Here is a 15587-nt window from a genome sequence, read left to right on the forward strand (position 1 = left end):
CCCATCAAAAGGCACACTCATGAAATGAATCAGTCGAATACAACTATAGCTTTACTTTGTTACTGTTATAATACAAGAAGTAGCCCCTAAAACAGCGAAAATCAAACCAATTTAACCATAATCCAGTAAACATGAATGAATGTACATATTTTAATGAGTGTTTTCATTGTTTCGTCTTTCTTTTCCCCTTGCGAGTTTTATGCTTTTTAGTCTTAGAATCTACAATCTGTTGAGAGTAGCGCTTAATGGCGTTCCTAGAGAGGACATCTTCATCATCTCCGCTCTCCTCGTCATCTGAAAAAAAAAGTTCAGGTCGTTAACAACGGTCAAGTTAGCAAAATTCTTTTTGTTACACCACGTATCCGCTATTCTGTCTTGTAGAACAGGACCATCCCAACACATGAACGGCAAATGACAATTTTTATCTGCAGTAAAGGTCTGGGCCTAGACTGAAAAAAATGCTGGCATTATCGGAGTAGATAAAACAGAATAAAATCTAATATGTAACATATCTCATCTATCTCAATCGGTTAGCCAGTGGCAGTTTCAACTAACTGTATTTCCTGGCAGGCATGCGAAGGGGTACCATAGAACCCGAGGTTTTGGGAAGCGCGCGCCCTATGTATGTGATTTCCTTTTGTATACGCCAACTACACGTACATCGGCTACAGCTGTTCATGTCCGTACTTCTAAGCCCTTTTATTCTGAAAAATTTTCCTTGTTACGTGCAGACATTCCTAACTTACCATCGTACGCAGCCAGGCGATCAGAAGTCATGGGTAGCTTAACTCGGGTGTTAAACTGCGGCAACTTGCCCTCCATTGTGGTACGGAACTGAAAAACAACAGACCCATTTAGCGATTTCCTCTTACCTGCTGTTAGCCAGGTCACAAGAATACAGATCGTGAAAATCTTAGAATAAAAGAGCGTTTCAACCCAAACTCTTCAGATCTCGAGAAGGAAATGAAATGAAAGGCATTAGGGAAAATATCTGTCATGCCGAGGTTTTGAGAACTAATTCGTTTGAAAATTATGTTCTGAAGAAAATATATGACACTGGAATTATCGAAATTTCTTTCTACCCAACAAAATGATGCCCAAATAACCCGAGAATTTGAGCATTACCTCAGCGTCTTCCATTTCTTTCATGACGTCATTGATATCCTTTCCTCCTAAGTCATCCATTAACTTGAGTAGCTTCTGTTCACAAGTACCAAGTAAGTCCAGGATGTACTCGTCGGAGGTTGGGGACAACTGAGCTTGGGGCACGTGACCTTTGGGCTGTAGACAAAAAAAAGTGGGATAGTTTAACGAGGGAAGCGATGAGGTTCGTGAACGAAAACGAAAATGGACTATTTGAATTGAGAGTTTTCGGTACCCATTTAGTAAATTAATACACAGCATGTCAAAGCGGTTTTTAGCCATAGCCAACAAATACCATCGTAAATTATACATAAGCACTTGAAGCGAAAACATGTTACGTTAGGGTGGAAAGCGCGGGAAATTATATAGCGAGTCGCAGGCGTGGGAAAATGTGAAACCTGTAACCGATGGCAAGCGCGGGAAAAGTCGCGTGTGGGCTGCATGTTTTCGCTTCGAGTTCTGATTGGTTTATTAGACTACATGCGTGTGTTGTGATTGGCTAAATCAGTCAACTTTAGTCTCTAGTATACGACAACTGGGTGTGATCTCCTTCCGAAGTCGATAAAAAAGCTCCACATAGGTACGTGAGTTCATCAAATTCACCTTCATTACATTGAATCAGTCTATCGTTTTTTGTCCTCTCGAGTTTGAAGAAACCTAACAGATGTCAGTGGCGGATCTAGAGGAGGGGCCTGGCGGGAGGAAAAGACGGCAGGGCAAGCAAAACAAAGCCGCCTCCTCTAACCCCCCACCCAACCCCCTTAGCTGAAGGTCTGGATCCACCACCGGATACATGATTAGTTCTTACCGCTTTAAGGTGTTGCAGTTTATCAGCCAAATGCTCAATTCCAGCTTTAACGTTAACCAGGGTTTTGTTAGCTCGGTCCTGACGGTCTTGTGAATCGGCACATCTGCAAACAAATCAGTAATATAGGATTATTTCACAAAAAGCATTGCTGGGGTTCTTCATAATTTGAAACATTCATTCCACGACAAATGTAAAAAATAACTTTTCTTACCGTTTTTCCTCGTCAGCAAGGCGTTGCTGAAATTCCTCCAGCATTCTCTGTCCACTGAGGAATAGAAATAATAAAGATTACTACAAGGTATTTACACCGTCCAGAGCTTCCACGTTTCACAGCTTGTGTAACAAGAATTACTTAACTCTTTTTCTTCACTGCTTAAGACTTTTTAGTGCATAAGTTGATTCAAAATGCCGAAACTAAACCGAGATCTGATTCAAACCGTATAAAACTCTTCAACACTTAGCAACAAGTGGTTAAAGTTTAGCTATTTTGCAATCACTGATTGATAGGATGATTGTACAATTTTTATGCACAATTCTGACGATTAAATCTGTGAAAATTAAATGACAAGTCCAAGGGAAGATATAAAAAAAGTCTCACTCTAAATGGACAATATTTACGCAATAACTGTTGTACCTGGACAACTTCGCTTCTCCAGAATATTTCATCTCCTCATACTCCATTCTTAGCTTCTCCTAAAGAGAGTGATTACATTTGACAACAATTAAATAAACAAACACACAAATAAACGAATAATTTGCAACTAAATGATCATAACATGTAATATGTATTTTCTCTACAACAGCAATAAATAAGTCCAACAGAGAGATTTTTCAGGATATTGCAACATCAAAGTAAACCCAAGCCTTGAAACGGTACCTTTTCTTCCTTTAACCTGACAAGCATCTTTTCATTGTTAGTCTTGAGCTGTTCCAGGTGCTTCTGTGTTTCACCCTGAGACAGAAAACGCTGCACCACCTCCTTGATGTCAGACACCCCTGTAGTGTCCTTTATCTTGTTCATGGCCTCCTCGTATGTTGTAATCTTACGTTCTTGTTCCTCACCAGACAGTACTGCTTTCTGTTCTACTACGGGACAAGAAAAGAAGGTTTGTTTGTTTGGAGGTAAGAATAAATACCACACATACATGATTAAACAAGTAAATGGTAGACTGAAGAAATTCCAAAACTAAAGTATTTGCATAACAGTTAGGGGTCTGTTTCATCAAGTCTCAACTTTTGATGTTTAGTCCTTCAAGCAATCTAATAAGAGTTTCACACCTGTTAGTCAAAAATTTTGATCTTATATACCTACTGGTGCTTACGTACCAATTTCTCATACTTAGCCAACAAATTTGAGCTAGTCATACACACTTTCAAAAAACATGTAAACTCGAACTGATGCAAGAAAAGAAAAGTCCATGTATGTGATGCCACATCTTCCCAATTTTCTGATTTTAAGGGAAGAGTGCTCATGCTGTGTTCTTTCAATTGCAAATCTTTGGAAAGTCCTGAAAAACCTTTGCATGTCTTTGGATATGGTCCTGTGTTCTTCAAACTCCTGGCACTACAGCTCCAAAAAGGTCACTGCAGGTACATGTATATCTGATAAATGTAATTGTTGTGACTCACCCGTAAGATCCTCCTGCTGAAGAGAGCTTCTTTGCAGCTATTAAATAGATGAACAGAGCATGGTTAACAGAACTACCACCAAAAAAGTAAGATAATGGTAACCTTTACGGGTTCCTTTGTGAATTTTGTTGGGTGGACTTGATTGGAGTAGTCACAGCGTAACATGGTACGTCTTGTAACCACCCTGGATAATTTATTCTTACCCGTTTTTCAACTTTCTCAGCATGATCTTTCTTCTCTTCAGCTTGTTTCTTGTACTGGGCCAATTCCCTTTCTCTCTCCTTTTTCCTCTCATACACTGACTGCTCCAGCTTGGAGAGTTCTGCCTTTGCAGCTTCACGAGCAATCTGAGCATCATGGTTCATCGCATTCAGTTCTTTAAGTTCTTCCCTTTGAGCATAAATAGCTCTCTCAAGATTATTGAGCTGATTAGGCCAAGTGCGGCGCTCTTCCTTCAATTGCTCCAACAGACCCTCGTAGATTGTCTTGATTTTCTTCCCCTCATTTAACTTCAGCTGCATTTTGTCAAGGCTGTTCTCCAAAGCACGTAGTTTCTAGCATAGGGAATAAATTTACAAATTAAGTCATAAATTCAAAGAAGAAGAATATTAGTAAAATTAAACTTCACATTAAAACCAAATGTTTTTTTTCAAGCAGTGATGCCGCTGACATTGTGTAGTTGTAAGGAAAAGGACACTACTGCATTTGAAAAACATGTAACTGTTTCAACAGAAACATCTATCATCCCCAGTTACAACAACTCGAGTTACTAGATGTAAATTTAAATAAAATATGTTAACTTACTATAAATAAAAGTTTGTGACACCAGGTGTTACTTTTACTATACTAATGAATGACTTTATACATATTAACTAGAATAAAGATGTTGACTTAACAAAAAAGAGAACCAAGACAATGTTGTGTAATTGTTGGTGTAATAAGGCAATTTCAAAAGATTCTCACAACAAAAATTATTTTGGTGCTCAGACATGCTGTTTGGCCATACTATAAAATTTATTGAATAATTTCAAAATTTGGTTGGACAATGTTTGATGACCAGCTGTTATATCCAGCACTGATAATGTATCTGTCGCTGATAATTAATAGTTTTATTCAGCCTCAGTACCTGTGCCTCAGCTGATTCTCCGGCATCTGTGTTGGACACTTCTTCAGCATCCGTGATCAACTGATTGTACTCTGTTTGCAAAAGTTCCAGTTTCTTCTGACGAGTGTTTTTCTGGTGTTTCAAAGCATTCAGCCTCTTGACTGCCTCACACACTTGCTGGTCCAGTTTAGTGATAGCAGCCTGTAACAGACATGTTGTAAATTAAGAATAGCAAAACCATGACAAACTGGTCTAAAATAATACAGTGCAGATCAATCACAGGCTTTTATTAATAATCCTCTCATAGGTGAGAAAGGGAACCTCTGCTCATAAGTGCTTGACCCTAAACCCTTACCCTAAGCAAAGTGCTTAGTCCCTGTTATTAGTCCCTGTTACTTGATTCAACTGTACATGGTGAATTACTAGATTGCTGATTTTTTATTTTTATGTTTTTTTTTTAATTTGTTACAACAGAAATTTCATAGAGTGCTATGAAGTGCAATATGGAATATCAAGTGTTGGAAGTCAAGTTTGCATATAGAGTAGAACAGAAGACTATAATTTGCTATACCTTTCCTGACATGCCTCTCATTGCACAGTGTCTTTGTGGATCTCTTTCTTTGAATGCATCATCAATTACTTGTTCATCTCCCTAAAGACAAAGACAAGATTTTAAAAAAAATAGCAAAGGTATCCATTTTACCAGTAATTTAAGGGGATCCAGGGGATCACATTTTTTCATAGGAGTGGAGTAGGAGATGGAAGAGACTGTAAACCTCATCCCCCTTGCCTTGGGATTCACATCTTCAGTAATCTCAATAACTCCCCCAAAATAAGAAATATATCAATTTTAAAAGGTGGAGGGCTGAGTGCATTTTAATTCTCCCACCCCCAAAAGAGAGGTTGTGTGCCTTTTTGTTTTGTACGAGTCTATTTCAGGTGGACTATACCCAGGAGTAGGGTTGAGGTGATTTTAATTCTCCCTCACCCATAGGGAGGTTGTTTGCCTTTTTGGTTTGTACCAGTCTTATTCAGGTGGAACATACCCAAACCTCCTTAAGACCTTGCTTAATTACATGAATCATTCCCTGATTTTTAAATAACAGGTACCATCTATTTGCATGTAGCATTTGTGCTTTTATAAAATTCATTTCTACAACTGTGCAAATCAAGATTTAGAAATCATGACAATCAAGTTACCCTATGCAGCAAGCATGTACAACAATGTGCGTATAGTATAGTATAGTATAGCATAGCATAGCATAGCATAGCATAGCATAGTGTAGCGTAGTGTAGTGTAGTGTAATACAGTACAGTATAGTATAGTATAGTATAAAATAGTATAGTATAGTATAGTACATAACATTTTCATTAGTTAATAATAGCACTGAACCTTATCACAAATTAAACCTATGCAAACGATGTACATGTACATTTTCACTTACAGATTTTCACTGTTTCTACGTTAATGGGACATTCCATTTTTTACCCACACCCGTTATGGAAGGCAACCTCTGACACAGGGCCTGTCAGAATATTTTTTCAAAGAAGCCGACAAAATTTTGAACCCCTCGGATGCAAACTTCAAAAGTTCCGACAACAAAAAACTAAGGTGTCGGAATCTGCCCTTCCATAGGGGGGGGGGGGGGGGGGAGGGTGCGGATAAAAAATGGAATGTTGCAATGCATGCCCTTTCCCATTAAGTTCTTACTTACCGCCTTTTTCTTTGCCAAATCGGAACGCAGACGTTTATTTTTCTCCCTCAGTTTGGCGATTGTATCTTTATTCTTTTTCATAGTCCATTGAGAACTTTCGTAGTAAGCTTTCCTGTCCCCATCTGTTTAGATTTAATATCAGAGCGAACTAAATGAGTTTACATTAGAAGTATTACACAACTCAGTTTGAATAATACTGTATTTCGATCTTTCATCATCATTGGAAAACGATTAAGAGAAGAAATTAGTTGTACAGAAGCAAAATTTGGTCAGCTTGTGGCCATGAGAAAAACAGTCCAGCAAATTCATCGATTCATGTCAAAGTGAACACAAAATCGTGACATCCTCACACTTTGCCTGAAAATGTGGTCGATCAAGGCTTACCTAAAAGGGCAAGCTTCTTTTTGAGCTCTTCGATCTCTTCTGTAATGGGAACTGCTCCCTCCGACATATTTTCCGCTCTCTGGATTGAACTTCAAACCTATAAACACTTCCAACAAAACGAAATGCACACCTATCACCAGTTTGTTTCTCTGTGAAGCAACTTCATCTCCTTGACCCGTTGTCAAGACAACCGTACAAAATATCGCGCCTGTGTCAACAGCGGTAATGACTGGCCAGTGATGAACGCAGTCCTAAATTTTCTCAGCCAATGAAAAAGCGATATTCGATACCGCGCAAATTTACAAAATGGCGGCAAACATCCAGTCAAACGCGGCTAATGCTGAAGATTGCGTTTTGAACTCTTTGAAAGCGAGAAATGAACCTCTTACTTTAGCTGAAATATTGGAGATGTCCTCGTTTCCTTCCCGACAAATTGAGAAAGTATTACAGCGTTTGGAATGCGAGCAAATAATGTAAGCGTGTACTCTCTCTGGGGGCGCAACCGAGCTAAGCTCAGAGTTAAAAGCTCAAAAAGCTTATTAAGTTTTTTATTTTGGTCAATCTTTTTGTAGATGCAGCCACTTCACTGCTAAAGAAGACACCAGGGTTTATTCTCTGAACGCCAAAGATAGTGATACGAAATGTTTCTTGGGAACGCAAAATACTACAAAGCCGAACACAACACCTGGGACGTCAAGGAAACGACCTTTGGTCTCAAGGCAAATGTCAGCAGTTTATAAGCTTAATTAGATGACAGCTTTGATTTATAATTATGTATCGATCAAATAGAGGCATCAACCTTACCCCACCCTGTATTTGACAATTTCTTGCCCCCCGGGAGTTAGGAATTTGCCATCATTGGTTGTCATTGTGAGCGTTTGAAACCTTATGGGAAGTGTAGGGAGAATTTGAGTCATCACGAGACAACGACGTACCTTACTGTTGTGGCTGTGTTTTCAAATAATTCAAAAGTTTTGCATGTGAAAATGTAATCACTAGCATATTTATACAACACTGACTCATTTACTCCTTTATATTTTTACAGGAGCAGTTCCAAATTGAGGCAACCTTTTAAGTCACCTGTAAGTAAATCAGTTTCACAATCGTTTGAGGTTGTAGGAATCCTCTCTCATTTTGTTGGGCCAACTTTTTATATTGCAATAAAATTTGAATACACAATCTGCTCAACCCGGGGGAAGGGGGGGAGGGGGACTCCCATATAAAAATGACGGGGGTGCTTGTTGGAAATTTTGGAAAGAACCCCTACGAGATACCAAGATCCTGATTTTTGGGTGTGGCTTGAAATTTTTTTCCACTGCTGAGAGGTACCAATTCTAAAACAACACATTATCTGCTGTCATATTTTTTTTTCAGCTCAGTACCCTAAAAAGTACTGCAAAAGCTCCCACTGTGGACCTTTTGAGGCTGAACACCCTAAGAGGTACCAAAACTGCTTTTCTAACCCCTAAAACGTACGACGAGCACCCCGTGATTTTTATATGGGAATTCCCCCCTCCTGCCCCGGGCTGCTTAACTGCTTAATATAGTGACAAGTGGCTTATGACCATAATACCGGTATAAACCTCTCATGGGGAAAAATATTGTTGTCTCAAATAAAATGAGGAAAGAAGGAGCATTAGGGAGGACTGTATGGAGGTTTAATAGCACCTAACAAATTTCAAGACCCCTTTCAAGACTGAATTTAGTTGATTGTACTCAACTTTTCAGCTTCAATCAAGACAACAGAGCACAGTGGTTGCAGACAAAGGTTCACTATTTGAAGAAATTGATGATTTAAATGGAAAGTTAGAGATCCTAAACAATGACATCGCAGAACTCAGTAAAGAGTAAGTTGTTGATCGTGTTATTATAGTTGCTTAACTGTTAACTCAGAATATTTTACTTCGAACTTGAACTCCATCTAAGAGTGTCTATTGAATCTAGATTTTTTTTACCATGTGACGGGCAGGTACAGTGAAGAAGAGCTTCAGCAGCACATACAGAAGCTTCATGAATACAATGAGATCAAGGATGTGGGCCAGCTTCTCATCGGCAAATTGGGTAATTTAAAATAAACATGATTCAGACTTGTGAGAAAATAATGCCATTTCCTATTAATTAAAACTAATAATCTTTAAGTGATCATCACACCTGATACCGGAATATTGAACTTGACAATTTGCTGTCATGAAGATGGCAAAATGTTGTTCTCTTCTGATTTTGCTAGTTTTTATTTTGAAAGGTTACTAATTAAAACATTTTATTTGGATGGCCTTATGGGTTGAACCTCTGTCATTATTGTCAGCAAGCATGCCACAGGATGGGATATTGTCCCAAATCAACAATAATACTGTGCATCTAAGTGGCACCACTTGGTGTGAAAACATGGCTTATTTGTCAGCAAGCTTTCAATGCAATTGTTGCATTGGGTGCATAGGGCATGATCTGTGCTGAAAGCTACGTATAGCTTTTAGATTTTTGCATGCATTGCGGCTTATGTTAGGGGGAATGGCTGCTCAGTACCACACTGTCAAAAACAAGTTTTATAATTTTCATTTTTGTGTTTATTCACAGCTGAGATAAATGGCACTACAACAAGAGCTATGTATCAAGAATTTGGATTAGATCTTGAAGACTAAATTACCATGAGGTAGTGCAATAATTTCATTTGGAGGATGAGGGTAAATGCTAGCACTGTAAGATTACTTGTAATATTCCTACAAGAAAACAATCAGCATGTTCATATCACTTGTACTTTCGGTTTGAATTGAAAGTATATGTGTATGAAATTTGTTAGGCCATTCCAAATCATTTCTATTGTACAAAAATTTCTTATGATAAGTCATAAACAGTGTAACAAGACTGTGTGTCTGACTTTTAGTCAGAAATTTAAGCATGGTTGTGCCTTACTTGCTAACACGTTACATGTTTCTACTTGCTTGGAAATATTGAACTTTACAAAGGTTGACCTTACAGCTACATACTCAAACAAGAAAGTACTTAGTAAAAATTAAATAGGTCAATATTAGTCTTATGACTTTGTCACTCATGGAAAATGGTGTTAACACAGAATGCAAGTTTCTGCAAAAAGGTCTTTTTTTTCAATCAAAGGCTTTAAGCCATTTCTAACTCTGCACACACAGTGATTTTCTGGACCTTTTCCATTACAGCACAATAGGCTTGTGAAGTCCCCATTCTGGATGGATGGTAAAATGCCGTCCATAGGCCCTGTGAGGCTGTGTGAACATGGAACTCTTGTTTATGGCAGCATCACTTGGTACCTTGTAGACCGGAAGATGATGCCATGTCTGGAACTGCTGTCGCACATGTACTGGAAGACGCTGTCTGGCTTTCTGGTAGTAGGACTGTTTGGTGATGTCTGGAGCCCTCTTGGGATTGTACAGCAGTTTACCCCGCGATGCAATCGTGTCCTCCCTGTGGAATACCAAGCATGGGGCAGAGTATGAAAAAATCTTGTTTCATTTTTCATTTTGTATGAAATAATATTTAATATTATTTAATGTGTCACTGAGAGTTATTAGTGACTGTAGGTAACTGACAGTGTTGTCTAGAAGAGAAATATTATATTTGAGACTAGGCATTGAAACATTAGCATTCTAAGGAAATTCCAGAACAGTTTTATGACACAGTAAACCATGGTGTAAGCATGTATTGTATAGACCACTTACATTAATGAGTATTGGCCCATTGGAACAGGGGACAACAACATTGCTTCATACAGGTTGACATTTCGGAATTTAACAACTAATGTACAGTACCTTGCAAGTGCCTCTAGAGTTTCCTCAATTCTTCCACTGTCGCAGATCTCACAGTTAGCCTCTGAGTGGTCATGGTTTAATTTGAGCGTACCCATCTTGTCTGCCTTTACTCCAGACAGGGTGCTAAAGAACTTCAGTGCCAACTCGTGCTCTTAAACAAAAATTGAATAAAAACACCACAAGCTTCAACTTTAAAAGTAACAATAATTATTATTAAAGTTGATGCTCAAGGTGTTTGTTCTAAATTTAAAAAGTTTAGGTTGATCCTTTGCCTGAGCAAATCAGAGTGAATCTTATAGAACATTAAATTTATCTTATGGTGATAAAAATAATTTGTACTAGTTACCATGTCAATTTAGTTGGACATTTTACTTCATTGAAACCCTACAACTTACATCAGTAGCTGTGTTCTAGAATAATGGTAGCATGCAACCTGAGGCAGAGGGTGATGAAATGTAGGACTATACCTGACAATGAGCAGGCTAAGATAAGAGCTGCCCAAAGATAAAAGTTTTTCTTGCAGTAATATAATATTTATATAGTAGCAAGGGCATCTATGAAAACTGTGAACTTGTGTATGCTTTGTGCTCTGGAAGTGTTGGTCCAACTTGTGGTAGTTGCCAATGTAATAATAACTTACATCTCTTAAAACTCCTGTATGTTACATGTAGTTGCAACTTACAATAGTTTTGTTAAAACATTAAAAACAGAAAGCAGAATATCTAAGAATTAAAATATTCATTAACCTTTGTCAGTAGCTGTTTTCAACCATTTATCCACTGCTTCCAGTGACTGGGGATGAATTGTCTTCTTGATGGACTGAAAGGGAGAAGGGGCTTTAAAAATACATGCAGAAGGAAATTAGGAAATCAACATGTGTATTTAGCAATACTAAAAAAGACCTAGTATGAAATAAACACAGTGGTTTATGCACGCACTTCCAGCACAACCTAATGTTATTATAGTCATGTGGGGTAAAAACTGCACTTAAATTTAATCCATATTGGGAACAATTGTTTTTGTTTCCCTAACCTCCATCCCTCACTCCTTCCAGCAGCCTAACACCAGAGAAATCTTATCCTTGGCTAATTCTTACATTCCCCTGCCTACTAGTATTGTTAGTGACAACCCTGTTAGCAGAATGTTTATAGCACTTGATACAGTGTGTGCTAGATCTTCATTTTCTAGTCCTCTTCTATAATTGTGCAAAACACAGCAGTAAGAGCACTAGTAATCATCGCAAAATTAACTATTTCTTGTAAATGACTTGACCACTTGCCAGACCACAAAGCTCTCTGTAAGTGCAGGTCATGCCAAAACCACAACCAAGTACTGTGGCTGAATTACAATGACACATTGTTCGCAATGGGAGCCCTTCTACCACATACCTTCTCAAGGGCAACCTTCTTTGCCTCTGCCATATCTTGCAAAATACTTTTATCTATGTAAAGGAAGGTATTTCATAAGGCTTACATTGTATAAAGAGTTTGACTGAGGAATTTTGTATTCAGAAAAATACTTCTATTACTTTTTGCCAGCTTACCTTGCCCGTTTGGGGTTCCCATGGCAGGCAATGAAGTCTATACATTATGACAAAGTGAGTAAACAGACCAGATTAAATATTAGTACAAGAAGGGTAACTCAATACTGACACCCTATTCAGAACAAAGCTTAAATTTACATTTGCTTTAAATTTACCCATGTATGTTAATAGTTGGTCTGACCGTCTGAACAGGATAGAAGCTGAGATGAGTCACATGAGGAATTGTTTGAGATTAGAGGGCCTTCCAGGGGTTTTAGGGAATAAAAAAACATGATCACTTACTTGAACCAGTGGTGTGAGTTTCCTCTGCAAGGGACTTTTCCTTACAGAGTTAGCGGCAGACTCCAACCTTGGTACTAAATTGTATGCCAAATAACATCCTTGTTAGTATTTACAACACTATTTAACTCCACTCCAAATTTATAACTTACAAATGTAAGTAAAATAATAATATTGTACTCTTTACAAGTCTTTGACTTACAGTCATCCTTTTCCCTTGAGAATGGTTTCATCTGTGCACTGCCTAGGGATTGTCTACTGAGTGCAGACATTCTGGACCCTAACTTCCCTCTCTCGGCCTCACATCCACCTGAGATTTAATTTAAAATAATATACCAGTAGTTAATGATAATCCCTAAATATAATCTTTCAAGACTAACATTGAGACAGTAAGAATAAAGCCCTGTAATTATTCAAAATAATTCACTAAATGTGTTTACATTGTGCGAATAGTTGATAGTTACCATACATGAGTTGCACAAATCTTAAAAAGGCCTTCACGGTATTACATTCTCAATGAAAGTTTGCCACCATAGGCCACAAAATATATAAAAAACACACACACACACATAAACAATGAATGTTCAGCCCTGAAACAAGATGTGACCACACTATCCTCATCTGAACAAGGGTAAATATATTCAAGATACCAGTAGTTCATCTCACCTGGTGACAGTGGCTGATTACCGGTAGTTCTATTCTGTTGAATCAGTCGTGATGGAACATTCCATCCCATGAAACTCTGAAAATGAGATGATATGCAGGGCTGTCATTAAGTTTTGAGTCACCGGTAGCCTTGATCTTCACACCTGTAACCAACTTGATACCTTGTGAGTGAATTGAATCAACTATAGGGAAGTTCACCTGTAGCATTAAGGGCCTATCATACATACTCAGCTTTGGCCGGTGTTATAGGTTACAGCCCTTTTTGACAGCCCTGATATGTATAGGTTTGCTAATTATCAGCAAGTTATAATCCTGATAGAATACATAGTTTAACTATACCAGGTTGTCTGCCTGATAGTTTGAACAAAATTCATCTTTCTATCAACCTTAACCTTACAGCTGTATGTGGTTAACTGCTGGTATGAAACAACGCAGTTTTCTTTGCCAACTTTTCCCCGCGTTTCAACTTTCCCGTGCCCCCACTAACTGCCCCTTGGTCTCCAAGGATGACCTTTCCCCTCCACAAATACAGTTGGACCTGGCTTATTCGAACTTATTTTGATTTCCCCGTTATTTTGAAATCAAAACCATTTTTCTTGGATTTGCCTTTCAGTCATACACTATCGGCTATTTCGAACTCCCGCTATTTTGAACAATTTTTTGTTCCCCCTGAGAGTTTGTAATAGTGGGGTTCAGCTGTATGTATTTACACAATTTCACAGACCTTGATTTCAAGTTGAAGTAACCTGTGCCTTTTGAAAATGAAAAACTTGACTATTTAAAAAAATATATCAAACTTCATCCAGCTCATTGGCTACCAGGATTCTAATCAACATTGGCAGATTTATAGCCCTTCCCAAATGTTTACTTAAATGCAAGCCATTTCTGGTTAGTGTGGTCATATATTAGGGTCGTTTACTATTACAGTTCAACTTCCCGTAAGCGACCACCCATAATGTCAAGCCTAGGTGGTCACTTACAGTAGGTGGTCACTTACGAGAGCTTAGACCATATTGGGTCAAAATTTTGCCTCAGTAGCATATGTTAACTGCAGACATTTATTCCAGGTTTTAAATATTTTATTCATGTAAAAAGTCAATTTCGAGAAAAAAAATAAACTTTACCTCCCATTGAGAAATTTCCATCTCTTGTACTACCCAGGAATGCGATAATGTTGCAACAACTTATTATTTAATTTAGGCACTATTATCTGTCAAGTGGTTACTTATGGAAGGTTTAAAACAAAAGAAAGTTTCAAACTTTTAGCTCTGTAAGTGGTCGCTGTTGTTAATGAGAGGTCATCGCTTACAAGAGGTTCCAAATACAGTGATTGAAAATCACAGATTTTGGTCTGAAATAGGGCAAGGGTTTCAATGTTCCGGCTGCACACCTCACAAAAAACTTTGGGGGTAACCCCCCCCCCGTAGTAGAATAATTGAAGGACATTTTAAAATTCAATTTGTCACCCTGCAAGAAGAGTCTCTTATCTCCTTTTTGCACTAAGTATATGTACCGTAAGAAAAGGTTCTGCCTGTAGGGTGTCACTCTGCATGCTATTTGTGTAAATGTACTGCTGACTTAAAGAACTCGTTCTAATTATGCTTTAATTAGTTTGAAAATTCTGTGAAGTGCGATGGCCACACGAATTTGCTCTTAACCGCTTATGATGGCGGATCATTATAACAGTCAATGTCTGTTATTAGTGGGAATTGAGAAAACCCACAACTATGATGATATTGTGACCCTCGCGTTAGTGACCCGTAAATTTTCAGTGTAAACAAATCAGGACAAAAGCTCATATTTTTTGTCCTAAACACCATGTACTAAGTGATAATTAAAGTCGAAGTGACCTTGATTATTGCAATACACGATTACTGAGTTGTTTAACAATATACCGGTACAGAAGACCCGCTAGCTGCCGAGCCAGTTCTTTGACCTCCCACGTCCTTCAGAGTGGCCTTGGTGCCGACATTTGTAGTGCTGTATGGCGTTCCCGGCGGAAAAACTCGGGAAGATTCTTGTTTGTACTTGATTTTGATCGATCTTAGAAACCCAGCCGGTAGGCTGTCCGTTCTCGAGTCACCAATTAAATCTATGAGATCCATAGCTAACAATTCTCAAGGTTTGTTTCACAATTCTTTGGTCTACTTGCAATCCATTTTGTCGCGTTCGATAGATCCTTGACAACCAGCCTCGTTTTCGTTTTGAAGTGAAAGATTGGTGGACTGGACTTGTGCATCTTAAATCGGTTGACTGAGTCAAATATGACGAACAGTGGCTGAAAAACTTCATTTTCTGTACTTGTATGAGGTAGCCAGGAGTTACCCTGTAGAGGAAGGAAAAAAACGAAAATGACCGCTATAAAACTAATAAAATGTGAATAGCGTTTTTTGGGAAGAGTGCTTATTGTCCCGGGAGCATTAGTTGTAAAGTAGGAAAAAGGCGGCACTTAACAGCACGTTACCGCGCCAGCGTATGTTATTAATGGCTTATACGCCAGTAAAACCAGCCTTACAACGTTGAAGTATCAGCGCAT

The 15587-nt window shown here is 38.4% G+C and overlaps 3 protein-coding genes across 5 annotated transcripts; 1 reads left to right on the plus strand and 2 right to left on the minus strand.

Moving 5' to 3' along the window:
* Positions 1-38: 38 nt before the first annotated feature.
* On the minus strand, positions 39-6939 carry LOC145490415 (outer dynein arm-docking complex subunit 3-like). 2 transcript variants are annotated; one of them, XM_081469544.1, is made up of 13 exons: positions 6785-6939; positions 6401-6522; positions 5257-5337; positions 4707-4886; positions 3784-4134; positions 3581-3617; positions 2829-3034; positions 2586-2644; positions 2163-2216; positions 1952-2054; positions 1126-1281; positions 747-834; positions 39-294 (listed from the first exon to the last, which is right to left on the minus strand). In XM_081469544.1, exons 1-13 carry the CDS (start codon positions 6849-6851, stop codon positions 164-166), a joined length of 1635 nt encoding a protein of 544 aa, XP_081325670.1. In that variant the 5' UTR covers positions 6852-6939; the 3' UTR covers positions 39-163. The 2 variants fall into 2 exon arrangements, with proteins under 2 accessions (XP_081325670.1, XP_081325668.1); XM_081469542.1 differs by having other exon boundaries at positions 2829-3037.
* Positions 6940-7049: 110 nt separating this feature from the next.
* On the plus strand, positions 7050-10077 carry LOC145490443 (uncharacterized). 2 transcript variants are annotated; one of them, XM_081469563.1, is made up of 7 exons: positions 7050-7257; positions 7357-7509; positions 7830-7866; positions 8513-8631; positions 8754-8845; positions 9359-9434; positions 9955-10077. In XM_081469563.1, exons 1-6 carry the CDS (start codon positions 7091-7093, stop codon positions 9421-9423), a joined length of 633 nt encoding a protein of 210 aa, XP_081325689.1. In that variant the 5' UTR covers positions 7050-7090; the 3' UTR covers positions 9424-9434; positions 9955-10077. The 2 variants fall into 2 exon arrangements, with proteins under 2 accessions (XP_081325689.1, XP_081325693.1); XM_081469567.1 differs by lacking the exon at positions 9955-10077 and having other exon boundaries at positions 7357-7503.
* On the minus strand, positions 9401-15227 carry LOC145490429 (uncharacterized). The gene is made up of 9 exons (XM_081469554.1): positions 14947-15227; positions 13052-13127; positions 12588-12695; positions 12389-12462; positions 12107-12143; positions 11952-12004; positions 11310-11382; positions 10564-10714; positions 9401-10219 (listed from the first exon to the last, which is right to left on the minus strand). The coding sequence occupies exons 1-9, from the start codon at positions 15154-15156 to the stop codon at positions 9949-9951; spliced, it is 1053 nt and encodes a 350-aa protein (XP_081325680.1). The 5' UTR covers positions 15157-15227; the 3' UTR covers positions 9401-9948.
* Between the last annotated feature and the right edge of the window lie 360 nt (positions 15228-15587).

The sequence above is a fragment of the Orbicella franksi genome, chromosome 1 (assembly GCF_964199315.1).
Source record: "Orbicella franksi chromosome 1, jaOrbFran1.1, whole genome shotgun sequence".
Lineage (NCBI taxonomy): Eukaryota > Metazoa > Cnidaria > Anthozoa > Scleractinia > Merulinidae > Orbicella > Orbicella franksi.

Excerpts from the sequence above, each read along its gene's own strand:
- LOC145490415 (XM_081469542.1), bottom strand. The coding sequence starts at position 6,851 with ATGTCGGAGGGAGCAGTTCCCATTACAGAAGAGATCGAAGAGCTCAAA. Across the intron at positions 3,618-3,783 it reads CTGAGAAAGTTGAAAAACGG|CTGCAAAGAAGCTCTCTTCA; the intron begins GTAAGAATAAAT and ends TCTATTTAATAG. Across the intron at positions 3,038-3,580 it reads TCAGCAGGAGGATCTTACGG|TAGAACAGAAAGCAGTACTG; the intron begins GTGAGTCACAAC and ends CTTGTCCCGTAG.
- LOC145490443 (XM_081469563.1), top strand. The coding sequence starts at position 7,091 with ATGGCGGCAAACATCCAGTCAAACGCGGCTAATGCTGAAGATTGCGTT. Across the intron at positions 8,632-8,753 it reads ATCGCAGAACTCAGTAAAGA|GTACAGTGAAGAAGAGCTTC; the intron begins GTAAGTTGTTGA and ends TGTGACGGGCAG. Across the intron at positions 8,846-9,358 it reads GCTTCTCATCGGCAAATTGG|CTGAGATAAATGGCACTACA; the intron begins GTAATTTAAAAT and ends GTTTATTCACAG.
- LOC145490429 (XM_081469554.1), bottom strand. The coding sequence starts at position 15,156 with ATGGATCTCATAGATTTAATTGGTGACTCGAGAACGGACAGCCTACCG. Across the intron at positions 12,144-12,388 it reads AACTCACACCACTGGTTCAA|ACTTCATTGCCTGCCATGGG; the intron begins GTAAGTGATCAT and ends CATAATGTATAG. Across the intron at positions 10,220-10,563 it reads ACTCTAGAGGCACTTGCAAG|GGAGGACACGATTGCATCGC; the intron begins GTACTGTACATT and ends GGTATTCCACAG.